Here is a 19,809-nt window from a genome sequence, read left to right as displayed (position 1 = left end):
TAATTAATTTTTACTTATTATCACAAACACTTATAAATTTCGAATTTTCATGTCATTCTTCATTCATACTCCCTTCAATTCTTTTCAATTATCCTATTTTTTTATTTAGGCAATTCACTTTAATTGTTCCATTTCAATTTTAAAACATAATTTGTGGACCAAAATGTCCTTATACCATTTATGTAATTACCAAAACACCCTTAGTTTTTACAAAACTACGCTATTCAAATGGTCCCTTCAATACCCACTGCATCACATGGGTATACTATTTAATGATGGTCCCTTCAATACCCACTGTATCATATGGGTATATTATTTAAGATGATCCCTCCACATTCTTAATATTTGTACCCAATTCAAATAGAACAATTGAAAAGAATTGAAGGGAGTATTATCTAGGCCCTATTCAACATACCTAGCCATAAGTTAATAGTATTTTCTTTCTTTTTTTAGATTCTTTTTGTAAGAGTGATATGGAAAGTTATAGTTGACCTAAGTAAGAGAAACAAGTAAACAATCCAAAATCATGCATGATGTTTAAGAGTTATTATTATTATTATTATTATTATTATTATTATTATTATTATTATTATTGTTATTGTGGTCGATAAATCTTTTGAAATAGTGTAATGTTTATTTCATTCATGCTTAAGAAAATCCAAACAGTTTCGAGTAAAGGAAATGATTTATGTGATCATAATTGCCTACAAATAAGGGGTACTCAATACTCGATACTAGCACTGAAGAGTCAATACTCTCCTTTTCAAAGTCGAATAAATTTTTATTTTCAGCCCATCTCATAATGAGACGGGTTCATATAATAGCTCTTTTTTTTAATTAATTACTTTAAGATCATAAGTAATTGTTTTAAGGTTATAAGTAATTATTATAAGACTATAAAAAGTAATTATATTAAAATTATAATTGATCACTTATATGTTATAAGTAATCATTTACGACTAAAAATATATATGGGCCAGCCCAATAGAGATGGTCTCACCGTGAGACTATTTCATTTAAAAATTAGTGTTTTATTTTTAGTCTGTCTTTTTTAATTTTGATATAATTTTTTATAATTTTTTTATAAAAAATATTTTTACTATTGTTAAAATTTTTCATTTATATTGATGTGCAAATTTTATTTAACCGCAAGCACACGGTGCACGTGTAGTCGCGGGTCGAACACAAGGAAGTTAGGACAAAAAACTTACTAATCTCTACTAATTATATTGCTTGAAGAGAAAAATGTTTGATTGGTTTTTGACTAATAAACTAAAAATGCAATATGAAATGGGTTTAAACTGTATGATGAAGAGACCTAAGGTGTCCGGAATCCCCTAAATTCTTGTATGATCAAACTCTTGTTAGTGTCTATGAAATGTCAAAGTAATTATGTGATTAAATATGATCTTGTTAATCTCAAACTCTCGCTCTGTTGATTTACTATTAGATTTAGACCCTATTAATTCAATTCTCACTTGCTAGTTTTATTGAATGAATTAATAAAAATTCAACTAAAATTTATCCTAAAGCAAAGTCGATCCTAATCTCACACGCTAGTTGTAATACCCCAAATTTAGCTTTAAAAAAACGATTGATAGACTACTTATATCAACAAGATGCATCTTCTTTTCTAGGGAGCCCATTTGCTAAGAACTCCACAATTAAGCGTGCTTGGTTAGGAGCAATCTTAGGATGAGTGACCTCCTGGGAAGTTTTCCCGGGTGCGCACGAGTGAGGACAAAGTGTGCTGGAAAGACTTGTGTTGGTTTGTGGGGCTAGTCTACAGTCTGCATGAGTAATCACCAGCGGTCCGAGGGGCCGGGGTGTTACAAATGGTATCAGAGCAACCCTGCGACCGTGGCTGATAGTGTTCAGTGCACCTAGTGGGGGAAAAGATCCTGAAGTTACGGTCCAACGAGAACGTTGTATTCTTAAGTGGGGGTGAGTGTAATACCCCAAATTTAGCTTTAAAAAACGATTGATAGACTACTTATATCAACAAGATGCATCTTCTTTTCTAGGGAGCCCATTTGCTAAGAACTCCACAGTTAAGCGTGCTTGGTTGGGAGCAATCTTAGGATGGGTGACCTCCTGGGAAGTTTTCCCGGGTGCGCACGAGTGAGGCCAAAGTGTGCTGGAAAGACTTGTGTTGGTTTGTGGGGCTAGTCTACAGTCTGCATGAGTAATCACCAGCGGTCCGAGGGGCCGGGGTGTTACACTAGTTCTTTGATTAGTTCGACAAGACTTGTGTTGGTTTGTGGGGCTAGTCTACAGTCTGCATGAGTAATCACCAGCAGTCCGAGGGGCCGAGGTGTTACACTAGTTCTTTGACTAGTTCGACAAAAGCATGTTTAATTTAGGGTTATTAGCACAATTCAACACTTTAATCCTAGTTTCATTGACACTTTTAATAATCAAATCATACTTGAATTATAAGTTTAAACTCTAACCCTAGAAAATGGATTTACTCACTATTCATATTGGAAGCGATGAACACAAACCCTAAGATGATACTAAACATGAATGAAAATGATAATATTGAAATTTGCAAGGAAAAACAATAATTAAACTATGAGACACACAATTAAAGATCCAAGAGACAAAAATATGAAAAACAATACTACTTTTAATAAATGACCATTTCTAGGAAAAACAATTAAAGTTTGATAAGGAAAGATTAAACTAATACAAATTTGATAAAGAAAGATTAAACTACTGAAAAGAAAGTAAATTAAAGACAAGAAATTAAAAGCTTATAAGTATTAAAAATGGAGTTCTATGAAAGATGATGAAGAAGGAAGGAGGAAGAAGGATAAAGAAGGGGTTTTTCAATCTCCCTCCTTATGCTCTCTAAAGGAGGCTTAACCTAAATGCTTTTCATTAACCCCTTAAATGAACCCTAAGAAGTTAATTAAAATAAAGATAAAATAGAACAATACACCATTAAAATGATGAAAAAGCACTGCCCGAAATCCAGAAGAAAAAGCCTACTCGGAGGCCATCTTTACGACAAGAAAGCCGAGTTGACTTTTTTGGCTGACAGTTTCAGCGAACTTCAAATGATCGTTATTTCTTACTCGATTATTGGAATTGAACATATGATATACCGTTGGAAAGCTCTTAAAGTCTAGTTTTCAATGCCGTAATTTTGCATTCATGCGATCTTTCTATCAAAATTTATGGCCAAAAGAGTAGACATGTATCAAATTTCACCTCAAAACTTTTGCATTAATAACACTCTTCTACTCTTTTGCTCATTTTCTTTGCAGAACATCTTCACCTAAGCTAAAATCTCCTTAGTGAACTCCGTCATCATTAAAACCATAAGAAATATGCTTTTAACAATCAAAATCACTCAAAATCAACATGAATAATCAAAACGAGTAAAATAGCATAAATTTTCAAAATAACCACAAAATTACTAACAACCACCATCATTAAGGAGTATAAAACGATATAAATAAGTGCAAATAATTGCACTTATCATATATATTTTTAAAATTTTCACACATAATTTTTTTCTTTAATATCATCTGTACAATTTAAATAATTTATATTTTTGTAATTATTTTGTGTCAAATATTATTATTAAAAACTCTGCAAAATAGAGGGATTACTTCATAGGTGTGCATTTTGATTTGTGACTTCCGACAAAGTGAATCTTCTTGATTAAAGCAACATTTTTATGTGATGATTTACCATGATTAATTTTTGTTATGATCATTTCACTTTTTTTTTCATCACTATTTTTGTTTCTACACCTACATTAAGTTTAGTAGGAGTATTTTTAATCCAGTAAGATAATTGAATCCCAATATAGGATATAATAAATATTTCTGAGTAAATAGTGATGAAATTAAATTTCTATCTAATTTATATACCAGTGGAGAAGATAAATCACTCAATAACTATATTCTAACTCATAATAGTGAACTGAAGTCATTAATTCCCGATAAATATGTCATAAGTGCGTTTATTTTCAACAAATAAAAATTAAAGATAAAATTATTAGAGAATAATCAATACATGAATTTATTTCAACGTATACAAAATATTATTAAATTTTTTTTTTATAAACAATTGGAGTATGAGAATATGATGAGCTTTCAATGGAAATGATCACTGTTGGAGACCACTGTCTTAGAAATCATTATACTTAGAAGGTTGATGTTGAGTTGGTGTGGTGCAAGAATTAAAACTCTCAAATCTCAATATACCATGTCATAAACATAAAGGAAATACATGGTTTAAAACTTATAATTTCTTATTATCTTTATCTCATGCTTTGGAACTTATAGTTCATTAATACAAATTTCCTTTTTTCATTTCTTATATGAACGGAATATACTATATGTGATGATCACGATGATAATAACTTATAGGTTATTTCTATCTTAAGGCCTTTAGTTAATTTGACAAATTACAATAAAATTAAGATACTCCCTCTAATTTACTAGTAATGTCCAATTTGCTTTTTGAACATTTTTTGAACATTATTCATCTCTTACTTTTAATTTGTATTTTATTATTAATCTATAAGTTAAAATATAGTTAAGTGAGATATTGTTTGAATCGTCTCAATACAAGGATTATGCATATTAATTTTTCATAATTTTTAATTTTGCACAATTAAAAATATTAAAAATTGAATAAGTGCAATGAATAAAATGTATAAAGCAAATGAGACTTTACTATTGAATTGAAGATAGTATAAAATATGATTATAATTTATAAATGATATAAACACATTACTATTTTGAAATAGTAAATTGGTAGGTCTATTTCTACTTATAGATAAGGAAGAGTACAAAAACATCATGTTTAGAAGATTTTCTCTAGGCTTAAATCTCACTATTATAATCCCAATTAAATGGAGAAAAATACCTATCAAAAGTTCAAAACCATATTAGAGATAAAGACAAAAAAGAGGGAGTACAATAGGGCAATTTAGAGAGTGGGTGGGTGTGTTGCAACTTTTAGCAGTAAAATCATTGGAGGAAAAAAACCCTTTTGTTTGAGAAAAAAGTGTTGATGAGAGAGGAATGAAGGTGGGTTCAAAAGTGATTTTTGGATATGTAAGAAGATTGATGGGAGGATAAGAAGCAATTCCTCACATTACCATCATATTGTTGGCCATTGTATCACTTCTCTTATGACCTACTACTCAATTACTTGTTGGATTTGATTTTTAATAAAAACCCAACAATTTTCCCCACTACCCTTCCAAAAACAAAATTCCCATCAAAATTTTCTCCCTTTTTGATCATTTTCTCTCCTTATTTGTAAAAGAGTACTTGTAAAATCACTATTTGAGCATAGTAATAGTAAAGAAAGAAGAAATCTAGTGATAATGGGATGGGTGAGTGCTAAAATGCACATAGTGTGTAGGATAAAAGAGGGGTGTGTAGTGGTACATGAGGTGTAGGTTAGAGTATTGCACTTCACATTGTACACTCAAAAGTAGAAAGAAAATATTAAAGAAAGTATATTTTTTAATAATACTTGCACAAAAGTAAGCCAAAGATCAAAACTTTGGCTCCAATTTGATATTTTTACCCCATTATTGAAAAAGAAAATTAAAAAAAGGGTCACTTTCTTTTTCAACTTTTTGAGAGTTTTTCACATTTAAAGGGTGGTCGTGATGGAATTGATTGATATTCAAAGGGTGAAGTTTGTTGCTCAAGAACTTCTTGTAAGAGAAAGAGTCAAATTTTGAGCTAAGTAAATTTCGTAACTTATTCACTTTCTATATCTTGCAACTGAAATTACTTCTTTTTTTCTATAAAGTTTCATTCTTTTAGTTAATTTAGTTGTGTTTTATAGGAATACAATAATTCCGCATCACTAATTTAATGTTGGGATTATCATTTTATGAACTAAAATGTCTTCTGATATCAGTTAAATTATAACCATCTTTGAATTTTAGAGTAAAGTTGGGATCTTTTTCTGGTGAATTTTAGTAATACCCTTATTTTTTGTGTGTTGAATGGATTTTTTTTTGAAGGAAGGTGTTTATAAGGTGTTTAGGTGAATTTTACTAATACCCTAATTTTTTTTTGTGTTAAATGGATTATTGTTTGAAGAAAGGTGTTAATAAGGTTAATTGTGTTATGGGTATAAATGGTTTTGTGAAATTTGTGTGATATTGAGCTATTTTAGTCTAGTTTGATTGGGATTGCTATTAGGGTCTGTGTTTAGGGTCTTTTATTAACTGAAATGGGGAGAGATTGCTTGCTGCTACCAACTGTTGGACCGCCAATAAAGCGGCGAGCCGGATTAAGGAGGAAACAAGCAGGAAGAGGATCATATAGAGGAAGCTAGATTAGAGAATTGAGATAATTAGGTTGGGATTTTTGTGTGGCAAATTGACATTTTTTTTACTAACAAACCCGGTTTCTGTGGGGTGCAAGTGTTCTTTAGTTGAAGGAAGGGGAAGGGGGGGTTTAGAATTTTGGATTTGCTGGTGAGTAGATAGATGGCTCCTCACTTGCAGCAGTTGCTTCGGAGCCTATGCTCGAACTCAGAGTGGAATTATGCCGTATTTTGGAAGCTCACACATCGTGCTCGAATGTAAGTTTTCCTTTTTCGCTTGATTTCAATTTTGTGTTCTACTCCCTTTTTATTGATGCTAGAGGATTATTTGATTGTTTTGTATAACTTACCTTGATATGTAAGAGTTGAAATTGTAGCAAACTTTAATGGCTATTTAAGTGCTTGAGTTTATGATCACACACTATTCCCTTATAACATGACCTTACCACAAAATGTAGTTGGTGAAATTGCAAACTAAAATGGAATAATGTTGTGATAGTGTTTGATGGAGCTTCCTTGTAAATATCAACCAAAATTGAGTTAAACACTTTGAAGCATTAGCATCAATATCAATGACTTGATCTCATTATATAGGGCGCCTGATTTGGGTTTTCGATCTAAAGCCCCGAATTCTCCATCAAAAACCATGTCTTTGACTTATAAGTATAATAAAGTAAAAACCCTCACGCCTCCTCTCTCTCTCTCTCATTTTTTCTCTCAAAAAACTCTAGCCTCCATTGTTAACTTTGTGGCTACTATCAACCTTATGGTTGATGGTAAGCCACCAATCTCTTTATTTTTGGTTTTTTCATTTTTAGTTACAAATAAAATTCTCTCTCTGTATTATAGAGTTATTCTATCCAATTATTAGATTAGATTTACTCATATATTGAAGTCTCTCATGGTGAGAGTTTGAAATCTACATATCATTTCGATGATAAAAAGGTATATGACGTCACTACGGGTGTCTATTCCTCTGATACAGTCAATAATATCAAACTTATGTCTACATAAAACTACATCAGATCAAAAGACCTCCTCGAAGGAAATGACGATGTGATATAGAGAATACTTCAGTGTCCGATCTCCTTTATAATGATCGTGGCTTTATCTATATAGAATTTTGTTTGACTAAAATGTTATGTCGTTAATCAAATATTATGCTGTTGTAGAGGTCGTACATTTTTATTCAATGAATTATTTGGTTACTTTCATAAAAATATATAAAAAATATAGTGATAGTATAATATAACATATTATGGGGCTTCCACCATAAGCTTAAGCTTATGGTTGTAGCCACAACCACATGGTATGTTATATACTCTTTCAGATAGGAGTGTATAATATATCCTAAGGAAACAACCAAAAGCTTAAGTCGATGGTTGTAGCCCTTAATATGTTATCTATTCTATCATGTCGCTTTAATGTTACACTTAAAAATAACTGGTTGAAGCTTGTCAAAGAATGGCAAATTTTTTCTGAATTATTTAGTTTGTTGGATCTTTGTCACCTAATTGGTCTTATAGAACCTTGAAAAACTAATTGATATCTGTAGTGAGCTATTTTGAGACACAGTTTTTAATGTTTTGGATGAGATGTTCAAATTTTCACATATTTTTATTATCTTCAAGTGTTATGATTTCATGACTCCAAAAGTCTTTCATTTCAAGCCTTGATCAACAAAAAAAAGCTTATTTTCCTTTTACGTTCAAGTTTCATTTCTAGAGTTTTTGATTTAGTGGTCCGAATACAAGTTTTGTTCAGAAATTATCAAATTTCTTGGATGTTTGTTACTTTTGGTTTAGCTACATAGAACATTTGTTAAGTCTTTGATGTGATGTTCAATTAATTTTACGAGACAAATCCAACTTGTATCCAAACATCGTTAGATAATCGTAAGTTAAAATCCTTTCTTTAAACCTTTTTGCAGGGTATTGACTTGGGAAGATGCTTTCTACAATAATCACTTCAAACTTGATCCATCGGAGAGTAAAAGCTTTGGCGAAACACTTGAAAGCTTGCATGATGGGCATGTTGCTCATGACCCTCTTGGCCTGGTTGTGGCAAAGATGTCATACCATATATATTCTCTTGGGGAAGGGTAAGTTTTGCCTTGTTCAAACGTTGCAGAATCTCTTCGTGTCAATCCGAATAATATTTCTATAGAGGACCTTGTTCTGAACGTTTTCCTGGTTTTGACATAATTCGTAAACAGGATTGTTGGCCAAGTGGCTGCTACTGGGAAACATCGTTGGGTTTTTGCTGGTGAACAAGCTATGAGTTCCTGCTCGCCACTAGAGGTGTGTTGCCATTCATAAAATGGTAGTTTAGTTTCATACGCTTCTAGGCTTCATTCGTTTCTCTTATCTGTTGTATATGGCCTGTATTTGAGCTTATAATATACTCTATTTCGGCCTTTCTCTAATGAAGTTCCCATAAGGAATGTTCACAGGAATAGGAAAAATACAATACTTTAGATAGTATATATATTAAATAATAAATTTGATGGAAGAAAAGTGGAAACCATAAACATTATAAAAATATTAAAAGAAGTTAGTGGAAAAGATATGAGGACCACAATCCACAATTAGAGTGATTTGTTGCCTAATTGGGGTTGAAAAATAAAAAAATTTCAACTATGGTGTTCTTTAAAACTTAATTCCTAAAATAGTGTTCATATAATAAAATAGTTTTACTAAGCTACATTTTTTTGGTTTGGTAATTTCAAATCTGCAAGAGGATATAGCTGTTTTTTCAAGCAAATATATGCGTTAAACAAATTAAAAAAAAGAAAAAATTACAAAAAACTACCTAATCTATATCACCTTTTGCAAAAAACTACCTAATTCAATTTTTTTTGCAAAAAACTACCTAATGTGATATATTTCTTTGCAAATAACTACCACTTAACGAAAAAGGTTAGATGACCGTTAAGTTTGAGGGTTTGACTGTTATCAAAAATGAATTTGGAAGTAGGAACTTGGGTAGTCCTTGCTTAAATGAACTAAAGCGGCAATAATATGAACTTGCTTAGCATCATTATTCATTAATTTTCGTATCGGTTGTTTCTGTCTTTCAGCTCTGTGATGGATGGCAAGCTCAGTTTGCAGCTGGAATCAAGGTATGCTTTGTCCCCAACGTTTTCATTGAACATTCTTAATTGGCTGGATTTATATAGAAAGGAAAATGTTTCACGATGTAGTTTGTTAGTGTGAAACTATTTACTGAGTCGATGTGTCCTTCATTCTTCTGCAGACCATTGTTGTTGCAGCTGTTGTTCCACATGGAGTTGTGCAGCTTGGCTCCCTGAATAAAGTAAGACGTTTATTCTTATTTGACTTTTAGCTGCTTTTACTACAATACAAATCGGTCGCTTTTTGTACTATGAAAACAGTTGATATTGCTCAACTCTGGGTGTGTCTCTTATGTTATTGCATATATACACCATACTTCAGATAATAGGAAATCTCTAAAACAAATGAATTGGTAACCTTGCAACTTTGCACAATTACCGACTATGTACGGCAAACCTCCCAAATGGGCCATTATGCCCTATCCAATTCCAAATTTCCAACTGAACCTAATAAGAAGTACTTGGAACTTTGATTAAGGCATTAATTTCCTATCAATCTCATAACTTACGTTTACCATCAATATGGCTGCTCTAAGGTGGTTACATATATGGGTCGAGGTGTTTTATTTGTTCATCTTTGTGCATGCTCTGAATTTTGTTTATCAATCACTACATGTTCCATTTCAGCTCTATGGATGTCATAATTTAATCTTAGTATAGCCGACGAACTATGTAAGAGACCGCCTCAACATGAAACAAACCTATATAATTAACCCATTTTTCTAATTAATCACTTTAAAATTATAAGTAATCACTTTAACACACTAAATATAAATGAGCCAGCCCAACAAAGATGGTCTCAACATGAGACCGTCTCATGTAAGAATTTGTGAATATGATATTATTGTTACGATGGCTGCATCAGATTGACAACAGAGCTTACCAAATATGTCATATATTTATAATACGTCATGTTTTTAAAACACTTTAACTTCCGAAATAAAGTCTCGATTTGGCTATGAAGGTGAACTAGTGAATTGAGGTCATTCTAGGAAAAAAATGATGCAAATGTTTTTGTTGAAGGGCTTGGTGGTTCATACTTCATTGGATGACATTGTTTTTCTAATCCTTGGATATTTCTGGGTGTAGGTCAATGAAAATATGCACACATTGACACATATTCAAAATGTATTTTCGTCTCTTTACGAGTCGGCATGCCAAATCCAGACTCCAATACATAGCAATCTTCAGAATGTGTTGCAAATGGTACGAGACTCTCTTCCCCTTTCACCTTTACTGCAACAACATTCCATTTTCCCAATGCCATTAATTGGCTCCTAGTCACCCACCTATGGGGGTTGGGACTAGAGGTGTTCAATAGGCCGGACCCCCATTTTAAGCCTTTATCTGGCCTGTTTTTAGAAGGATTTTGTAAGGGTCAGGTTAAATACGGGCCAAAACGGGCTCTACTATATTTAAAATAAAACAGACTATAAAAGGGCTTACGAAGGGTTGGAAACGGGCCCTTTAAATAACATAATTGATGGATGATTTAATTATTATAAATGACAATACCAATGGGAATTATAAATATTTCTACAAATTAACTATTAAAAATTAGTAATTGGGGATTATAATAATTTTAAGTAACAAAAATGGGCCGGATCGGGCTAGGTCCCATATTAAGTTCAAAGAGCCCTATCCAATCAGACCCATATATGCTTAAGCTCGACCCGACCCTTATCTGGTCCATTGAACACCCCCTATTTAGGACTTTGGGGTTCAAATGTATGTGACCTTACCCTAGTTAGTGATTACAAAGAGATTGTTTCTGATTAATTTTTGGCAGTAAACGTCATAATATATAAGAAGTGCACATAAATTAATGAATTATTTCAATACAGTCCATTATAATCCAAAACTGAAGAACTCTGATATTCACATATTGATCTTGTCTATCTTTTTTACAGTCAGATATTCCCGCAACAAATTTTAGCCCAGATGTTTTTCATGAGTGCTTACTTGATCTTGATAAAACTATGAATATCGAGAATACTTCCTCCAATCCTCTTGACATTCAATCTCCCAAGAGACACGTGCATCTCAACGAAGTGGTAGAGTTGTCGAGGGAAAATGGATTTGTTCATTCAGTATCCGGAAATCAGCAATCTATTAATCAGCTCAGTGTCTCCAATTGTGAAAGTAACGGTTATAAATTTCAAAATGGAGTTATTAGTGCATCCTCGCAAAGTTGCATAACAGAAAATAGCCTTTTTTATGGCGGTAAACTTTCAGCTGAGAATTCCAGAGTTCAGGACCATTTCTACGAGGAAAAGGGTCAAAATTTAGTAGCTTTTGATTCCTTGCAAAAACCAAACACAAAGAACTACGCGGAGAAGAAACCCGAGTTTAGTTGCCTGGATAGTGTTGGCAACTTAAAGTCATCTGTCATGTTCTCTGTTGGAACCGAGCTGCATGAAGCTTTAGGACCGGAAATTCTAAAACAATGCTACCCTTGGTCTCGGGAGTCTGAAATTCCCGATGATAGACTTGCTTCTCAGATGCCCGATGCTATGGAAAGTAGTCAGCTTACGACGGATTCTGGCACGGATCATCTTTTAGAAGCTGTTGTAGCTAATTTTTGCCGCAAGGAAGCTGCTTTGAAGAATTCGAAGTCATTCTCTACATCTGAATCCACGTTGACAACTGAAAAAATGCCGGAGCCTTCTATGAATATTAGTCATACAATAGGTCCATCATCGTATTATTCAATTGGGTGCTCGTCACTTCTAGATGATAGTACGCAAAACTGCTTGAACTCGTCAGACTCTTGTAGCCTTAGGTCTTCAGCTAGCGCATTTAGAGAGCCGCTAGTGAGGCCAGTTGAACCAAGTAAGCCTAACAAAAAGAGAGCCAGACCTGGTGAAAGTTCTCGGCCTCGGCCAAGAGATAGGCAGCTTATTCAAGACCGGATTAAAGAGCTTCGAGAACTTGTGCCAAATGGATCAAAGGTACATCTTTTTCAGTGTAGTTGTAAAAACAGTGCTCTTCAGATGGAATTTTACGACGTGTTTTGAAATATTTCCTTTACTTATGCAGTGTAGCATCGATTCATTGCTTGAACGGACAATCAAGCATATGGTCTTCATGCAGAGTGTCACGAAGCATGCTGACAAGCTCAGTAACAGTGTAAAGTCTAAGGTAAGAATTGAGTGTCGTTGTTTCCACCGCATTCAAATAACGGAACTTGACTCCCATGTACTTGGATATGTAGGGTTGTATTAATGAAATGGGAGTGTTCGGTTCTGGTTATGAGCAAGGGTCAAGCTGGGCGGTAGAGGTTGGTGGGCATATGAAAATTTGCCCAATAGTAGTAGAAAATCTCAACATGAATGGGCAAATGCTAATTGAGGTATGTTTATACATTGTTTCATCAATCTTGTTATTTCAAGAATTGTCAAATGTCGTGAATCGTTACATGGGTTGTGTGCTTGAAAACCCATCTCACCTGCCGACATTATCTTGAGTTTTATAGCTTACTTTTTGCGTCTACAGATGTTATGTGAAGATTGTGACCACTTTCTAGAGATAGCAGAAGCCATCAGGTGCTTGGGCTTGACTATATTAGAAGGCATGACCGACAATCACGGAGATAAAACATGGGTGCGTTTCGTGGTTGAGGTAAATTCTGAACCCAAACCTGTGACAGCTAATATATGTCATATGCCTATCGGGGGAGGGGGGTTAAAATAATTTTGCAAACCATGTTTTTGGTGAATGCAGATGTTTCGCGGTTATCATGGCCTATCTTGCGGTCTTGGTGACCTAAACAAATCCTTGCAATGTAGCCGATATTTTACGTTATGTTCTATGCTGCATAACTTGTCTTGCTAATTTACCTTTCATTACCGCAATGTTATTAGGTGGGTCCCACCTATAGGGGCGGAGGATCAGATGTACACAACCTTACCCTCGTTAATTTACTTAAGTAAAATATTTTCCCGTGACCTCTCTATACACCACACGTTTTATATGCTTGAATTACTTCCATCCCGAAGCAAAATAATGCATAGTCTGAAGTTTTTCGCTAAACGAGTTTTAATATTTGTCATTGCAGAGTCAGAGCAACAGGAAGTTGCATAGAATGGATGTATTATGGTCACTTGTACAGCTTTTGCAATCAAAAGCTACTGTCTGACGGCTTTTGCCTATCGGTGCTTTCGTTGATGTGCTGTGAGTTGTTTTGTAATGTCTTACGATGACCGTTAAATGTGTGTATTTCGTGTTTTGGATTTGTGTGCCTTCCGTCCTAGTATAAATAGTTCGTCAGAGAAAGAATACCCAAAGTTTCTGAAGAAATGGGTCTTTTCTTTTTGGTATTTGTTCCCAAGATTGTATATTTTTCGAGTTGTAAGCTGTCTAGAGCTTGAAACACTTTACACTTGTTAATGGATTTGAAGTGTGCGTTTTGATATCATTGCTCGACTATGTGTTCTTACTTTCCTTTCGTGCTATTTTGTGAACTGAAAATGATAATCACGGGGCTGACTGGTTCGCAATCGCGGATAGATCTAGCCCGTGTCACGTTTTGGGGCTCGTACAGTATTAGGTTCAGGCCATACACCCCTCCTTGATTAGCTCTAACCCAGATATCTTTTTGACTTTCCAATTATGGAATCCGCTCTTGAAAGGAAAAGATATCCGCCATTGCATACTAAAGTCTATAACTGGAAACCTCAAGGGAAGGGAAAAACCTTCATTTGATGAAAGATTTTCTTGTGGATGAACGAAAACCAAGGTATGATCGATATGCCTGAGTTTATAAGCCCTTTAACTCCAGCCTTTGTTTGATCGAATGCTTCCACTTCTTTCGCTTTCAGAGATGAGTTCATGGTTGGGAATAATAGCTTTCACCATTCTTTTGTGTTTGGTGAAGACAATTTAGGGATTCTTGGCCTTACCGTGAATTGTGAAATCTATCAAATAGTAACAAAATAAGAGATGAGGTTTAAGAATTAAGATATGTACACACCTTGCCTTTTTCCTTCTGAAAATTTCAAACAAATAAGCAAAAATATAAAAAACAAAGTCGAATAATAGGCAATTTTTAAAAATATTTCCCAAAGTAAGTAGTTTTTATCTAAACCTGTGCCTTGGTAATGTTCACACTTAATAACAATGGCCCATTACTATATTGAGTCAAAAAAAAGTTAGCTCAATAATTGGCCGCGATAGTCGATCAAAAGTCAAACAATGGAGGACTTGTTTAAAAATAAAGTGGAAGTCAGTCAAACAATAGGCCACTGTTATTAACAGCGGCCGAATGTTGACTAGTAAAATTTAGTGTAAACTATCGCCCACAATTAATAACAGTTGCCCATTATTTGACTGAATTTGACCTTTTATTATTTATCCGTTGTTATTAACAACGAACTTATCCTGACTACAGCTTCGTGCAAAAATTCTTAATTTTGGAAATAGTTTCAAAAATTACTTATTATTCAATTTTTTAATATTTTTTTCTTATATGTTTCAAATTTTCTTTCCTTCTAGAGCCAATCTCAAACCATTTACTATCCTATTATATTAAAGATATCAATGGTTTTATCAATTTAAAATAATATTAGCACAATAATATCTGAAAAAGTTTGACTTGAAGTTTGTTACTTTTGATCATAATGTTACATTACATTTGTAGTGTAAATGAATTTGGACTCAAAGTTAAGATGTAACAACTTTTTTACTAGACCTTAGACATGAGTTTTGATCGGTGGTAACTAGGGATGTGCAAAATGAGAACGGACCGAACCGGTTAGACCGGATTTGACCGGGTATATATACAAATAATTTTGAAGAGGAATAATATTTACGATTTTTATGTATATACTAATTTAAAGGGCTTGATATTTTTTATTTCTAACACAAAATAACTTTTTAACTCAAATATTTTATTTTAAAATAATTAATTTGCTAAATTATTTTAAAATCTTCCATTTCTTAATTTATTTTTGGTATCAAAAATTACTTTCGATCTAAACTCGGACCGAACCGGGAGGAAACCGGGTTAGATTGGGACCGGACCGGATGGAACCGGTCCGATCTCCGAACCTAAAATATTAAAAATTCCGATCTGTCGGTCTAACGGGTTTCGGCTGGTCCAGTCCGAGTCTAAACCGATGAACAACCCTAGTGATAACCGGTAACTACACTCTAAGACTTGGGTAAGGTGCACACTTGATACACAAAGTACAAGTTAAAGTTTTGGATTAGACTTGATCACCAAGGCATGTTGTCATACTATAGTTGGAAGATGCTTTGGGATCGAGCAAAGGGTAACCAATGGATCACATGTAAGGAAAACTACTCGAGCTAGAAGCTGCCAAGGATCATCTGTCGGAAGAACGAACTTCATGCTCGAAGGAGCAGCATGGTCAGAAGCCCATCAGGCCATTCCACAGTTGTTGTGTAATATTCGTGTCTTAGTTTCCTTGCCTATATACATGTCTAGTGTTGTTGTAGGTAACTATGTAAATGTAGCGCCAAGCAATATGCTTGAGCCTCCTATATTTTACCTTTCACTTCATAATTCTCTACTCATGTTTAATTTTCTCACAAACACTCATGTATTTCATTGATGGAATTCCTTTAACTTGCATTGAACTTCTTTCTCTTATATTCTTTAAACAAATAATAAATACACTAGCCTAAAATGGTAAATGTAGCTTTATTAATAATGAACCATCTTAAATCATGGTGTTAATATTTGAATTAGTTTTTTCACGTTTAAAATTATCTTAATACTTACAAATAACCTTGTTTCATTAGTACATCTTTAAGCAATGATTTTTAACCTTTCTTAGCATTTTTAGCTTCGCTTCCGCTCTCGATAGATCCCTCTAACAACACTAACAACATCAATATCAACATATTTGTCCTTTTTAATATGATCAAATGAAAAATTATGTTAAGGTTGCAAAGAAAAAACAAAAACCCTATTCTCACGTTAGAAAAGTCTATTTTCAATCGATTAACAAGTTTAACGCTAATAATGTGAGAAACCTTATATGAAATTGTCACCCAAGTTTAGTGTTAACAAGTCCTTTTTAAGTGTATATCTGCTCTTTAGCAAATATCTAATTACATATAAAATTGTCACCCAAATGTTAACTTAGCTTGTAAAGTATCTTTGGTAACAAAATGTAGTATAGAACTTGAAAAGTTTAAAGGGGTTGTACCGTTGTAGTTTGTAGAAGCACTAAAATTACAACAATGTCCATCGGGAATAATTGAATATTAAGGTATTAAGGTTGATAAGTCTTTTTTTTTTGGACATATTTTCACTTCGAATTAAATTGGATTACATCTGTAAAGTTTCGTTCTTAAACATATTTACCACCAACATTTTCAATAATAGCTTTACTTCAATTCAGATTCGCTTAATTTTGCAATATGCTCCTTCGTTCTTGACCTAATTTTGCAATCAAGTGTTTTGAACAATTAATGAGCTAATTAATATGAAAAATATGATTTTATTTGTCAATAAATCCATAAATTCTCCATCTAATTAGAGGAAAATGCTAGAAAACAATTGAATGACAATTGACAAGTTAATATTGCACAATTTATGAGCTCAGCAGAGGTTTGAATTCAAATTCCTCCTGCCAAGCCTTCGATATGTGCTTTCAATTCTAAATCAAAGTATGAGTCAAAATCATTTTAAAACAATTAATAATTTTAATCTTTTATGAAATATTGAGAGGAAAAAAAAAATCAAAAGTAGAGAATGATCAGACAGTACGAATACAAAAACTACACCATCATACCGGTGAATCAAACCAATAGAGAAACAAATTGTTCATCAATTCATTCTCTTCACAATGCGAATCTTTTTAAAATCAAATTTATAAATCAGAAATAAAAATGTAGTCGCTATTGAAAAGGAACTTCCAGGCTATGAATGAGCAAGAAAACCCCCTAAAATGGCGACCTAAAAACAATGTAGCACACTCCATGAGCTCAACAAGGAATTAATAATCAACTATATCCTGTAAAGCACTCGAGTATGCATTAACCGATTGAAAAAATTAAAAGAAAAATTTGAAAGAACAGATGAAGCGAAGAGATTTCGATCAGATAGAGCTAATACATAATATCGCCATCATATTGGCGAATCAAACCAATAGGGAAATTTGTTCATCATTTCGTAATCTCGATTGCCTAGATTTTCATACAAAAAGGTTGATTGACAAAAAGAAAACTACGAATTTGAGGAAAACGTAAAGGAATTGGAAAATTATAGAACCAATTTGGTTAATTTTTCCAATTGTAGATGATAGCGGCGAATTTGAAACCCTAATATAAAACCCTATAAATGGGTTGAATGGTGTTCTTATAAAGAAGTACCTGCAGTATTTATATTACAAGGTTAGGCATTTATGTGGTTTCCCTTACTCATCGAACTAAATGGGTCTTTTGAAAGCCCGAAACAAGTCGGCCCATTTACCACTTGCCAATTACGACCATCAAAAAGTCCGGCTCGAAAGTCAAAGCCGAAAGGTGTGTTTTGTTTAAACAGGATTGTTAATACTTTGGTACCCGGTTTTTCCGTCCATTAAGAAACTAAGTTGAAGTGGGTTGGGCCTGCACGCAGGATGCTCATGTACGACACAACTTCACAAAAGGCATAATAGACGCGACTACAATTTTTATGGTAAATACCATATTTTTGGATGGTCAAGCACAAGGCACAACATTGTTTATGACAATTTTAAATGTAACAATGTAACATAACACAACAGACACAACATGTGATATCATCCTTATCGCTAACATCACCTCTACCCTTTACTAACTCACCATTCAAGAGCATAAATTAACAATTACACTAATAGAGCTAACTTTTGTGAGTTGTGATAGACTTTCTCTCAGCGAGACAATCTCAAACAAGAAATTCATTTTATCATCATATATATTTGATGAACTATTTAACCTAAGTATAATATATGTATTTGCGAGATCGTCTCAAGTTGTGACACAAGTATTATCTTTTGGTGTTTTAATTAGCTACTCTTGTGAAAGACGATCTCTCAAAGAGACGATCTCAAAACAAGAAGCTCACATTTTTATTTTTTTCTTTAATTTGTATTAATTAGGTTATTTAGTCTATATATCTTATGGGTCTCTCACAATAGTTTGCGTTTTTTAATAACTGCACTCTCCAGCCCACGAGTTAAAATTGAGGATAGTATTCAATTCGGTGGTTTCCCCCTTCTCCATTCAGCTTCTATGGCGGATCTCTATCCACGAACTTCCTCTAATTTTCTCTCTTTCTCTTTCCTCAGTGAAACAAATGGCGAACTTTGCATTTTGAAAGAGAATGGCTAGGACTCAACAATGGTTGAAAACGATGTAGAAGATGAGTGAAAAACAGAGCATAAACAAGAGAAAACAAACAAGCAATAACATCAATGTGTTTATGAGGTATCTAATGATACATCCCCTCAAAAGATGATTCCTTTCATTAATATATTCAACAATACACTAATGACAAACTAAAGACACTTGTAAATAAGCTCTCAAGATAGTGATTCCATTCAACGATGGATATCACCCATAAACTAATACAATGAAGAAGAAAACACTTATGGTTTCTAACCCTAGCTTTCTCTCTCGTGTAGCCTTACTCTCATACTTCTAGTGATGTTCTAAGGCTCTCTTATATAGCCTAGCACATATTAGAAGCCCTAGCACCAATGGCTTAAAGCCCGCAAATAAAACAGAAACTCGCTGAACTCGTGTACTGGAGCCCGCTCAATCGAGCAGACCCATTCAACCAGTCGAGTGCCAATCCAGTAGCTACTGAACTCTCTGTTCCTCTTCAGTTGAACCGCTCGACCAGTTGAGCGGCTTTCATCCGAGCTCTCTGACCTTGTGAGTGCTGCTGCCTTGGAACACCAATCCTTATTCTTCGTTGCACCCTCGTCACGACACTCCGAAAACCCTGCACATGAGGGTGATTTAGAGCTTGCTTTTAACACATCTCATTACAATTTTGCATCAAATTGGTAACCTTTTTCCACTCCAATTTCTTGACCTTTATACTCGATGAAAGAAAATTAAAATTAAAACAATTTATGATATGTAATGTGATGCTCATCCGCTGTAATTAATTAGTAGTGTAATTTTTGCAGTAATCGTTGCATAATTGTGTTGATTATGTCTATTATCTTAATATATAGCATTTGTTATTGATGTATTCATGATTAAACGAGATATTCTAGTTGGTAATAATATTCAATTCAGGTTTTAGTCATAAAGATGGACAATTGCAATTGTTATACCACTAATTTGAGCAATACTTTGTGATGAACTCTGGGTTGATAATTGATAATCATTTATATCAATGATATAAAAAGGCAGTT

The 19,809-nt window shown here is 33.6% G+C and overlaps 1 protein-coding gene and 2 non-coding genes across 3 annotated transcripts; 1 reads left to right on the top strand and 2 right to left on the bottom strand.

Annotated features, from left to right (window-relative positions):
• Nucleotides 1-4,774: 4,774 nt before the first annotated feature.
• LOC130800462 (transcription factor EMB1444-like) lies at nt 4,775-13,865 on the top strand. Its single transcript, XM_057664010.1, has 11 exons — nt 4,775-6,573; nt 8,246-8,416; nt 8,531-8,615; nt 9,395-9,436; nt 9,571-9,630; nt 10,538-10,654; nt 11,359-12,399; nt 12,488-12,589; nt 12,663-12,800; nt 12,944-13,069; nt 13,506-13,865. The coding sequence occupies exons 1-11, from the start codon at nt 6,479-6,481 to the stop codon at nt 13,584-13,586; spliced, it is 2,058 nt and encodes a 685-aa protein (XP_057519993.1). The 5' UTR covers nt 4,775-6,478; the 3' UTR covers nt 13,587-13,865.
• Nucleotides 13,866-17,169: 3,304 nt separating this feature from the next.
• Nucleotides 17,170-17,257, bottom strand: LOC130800576 (small nucleolar RNA Z102/R77). Its single transcript, XR_009039452.1, has one exon. It is a non-coding gene; the product is annotated as a small nucleolar RNA Z102/R77 (small nucleolar RNA).
• A 254-nt stretch (nt 17,258-17,511) lies between these two features.
• Nucleotides 17,512-17,595, bottom strand: LOC130800574 (small nucleolar RNA Z102/R77). The gene has a single exon (XR_009039451.1). It is a non-coding gene; the product is annotated as a small nucleolar RNA Z102/R77 (small nucleolar RNA).
• Nucleotides 17,596-19,809: the final 2,214 nt, after the last annotated feature.

This window comes from Amaranthus tricolor, chromosome 14, assembly GCF_026212465.1.
Source record: "Amaranthus tricolor cultivar Red isolate AtriRed21 chromosome 14, ASM2621246v1, whole genome shotgun sequence".
Lineage (NCBI taxonomy): Eukaryota > Viridiplantae > Streptophyta > Magnoliopsida > Caryophyllales > Amaranthaceae > Amaranthus > Amaranthus tricolor.
The sequence above is the reverse complement of the archived record's forward strand: the minus strand, read 5'-3'. Positions and strand labels throughout refer to the sequence as shown.

Coding starts and splice junctions, on each gene's coding strand:
- LOC130800462 (XM_057664010.1), top strand. CDS start 6,479: ATGGCTCCTCACTTGCAGCAGTTGCTTCGGAGCCTATGCTCGAACTCA. Junction 8,616..9,394: donor GTTCCTGCTCGCCACTAGAG/GTGTGTTGCCAT, acceptor TCTGTCTTTCAG/CTCTGTGATGGATGGCAAGC. Junction 12,590..12,662: donor GTAACAGTGTAAAGTCTAAG/GTAAGAATTGAG, acceptor TTGGATATGTAG/GGTTGTATTAATGAAATGGG.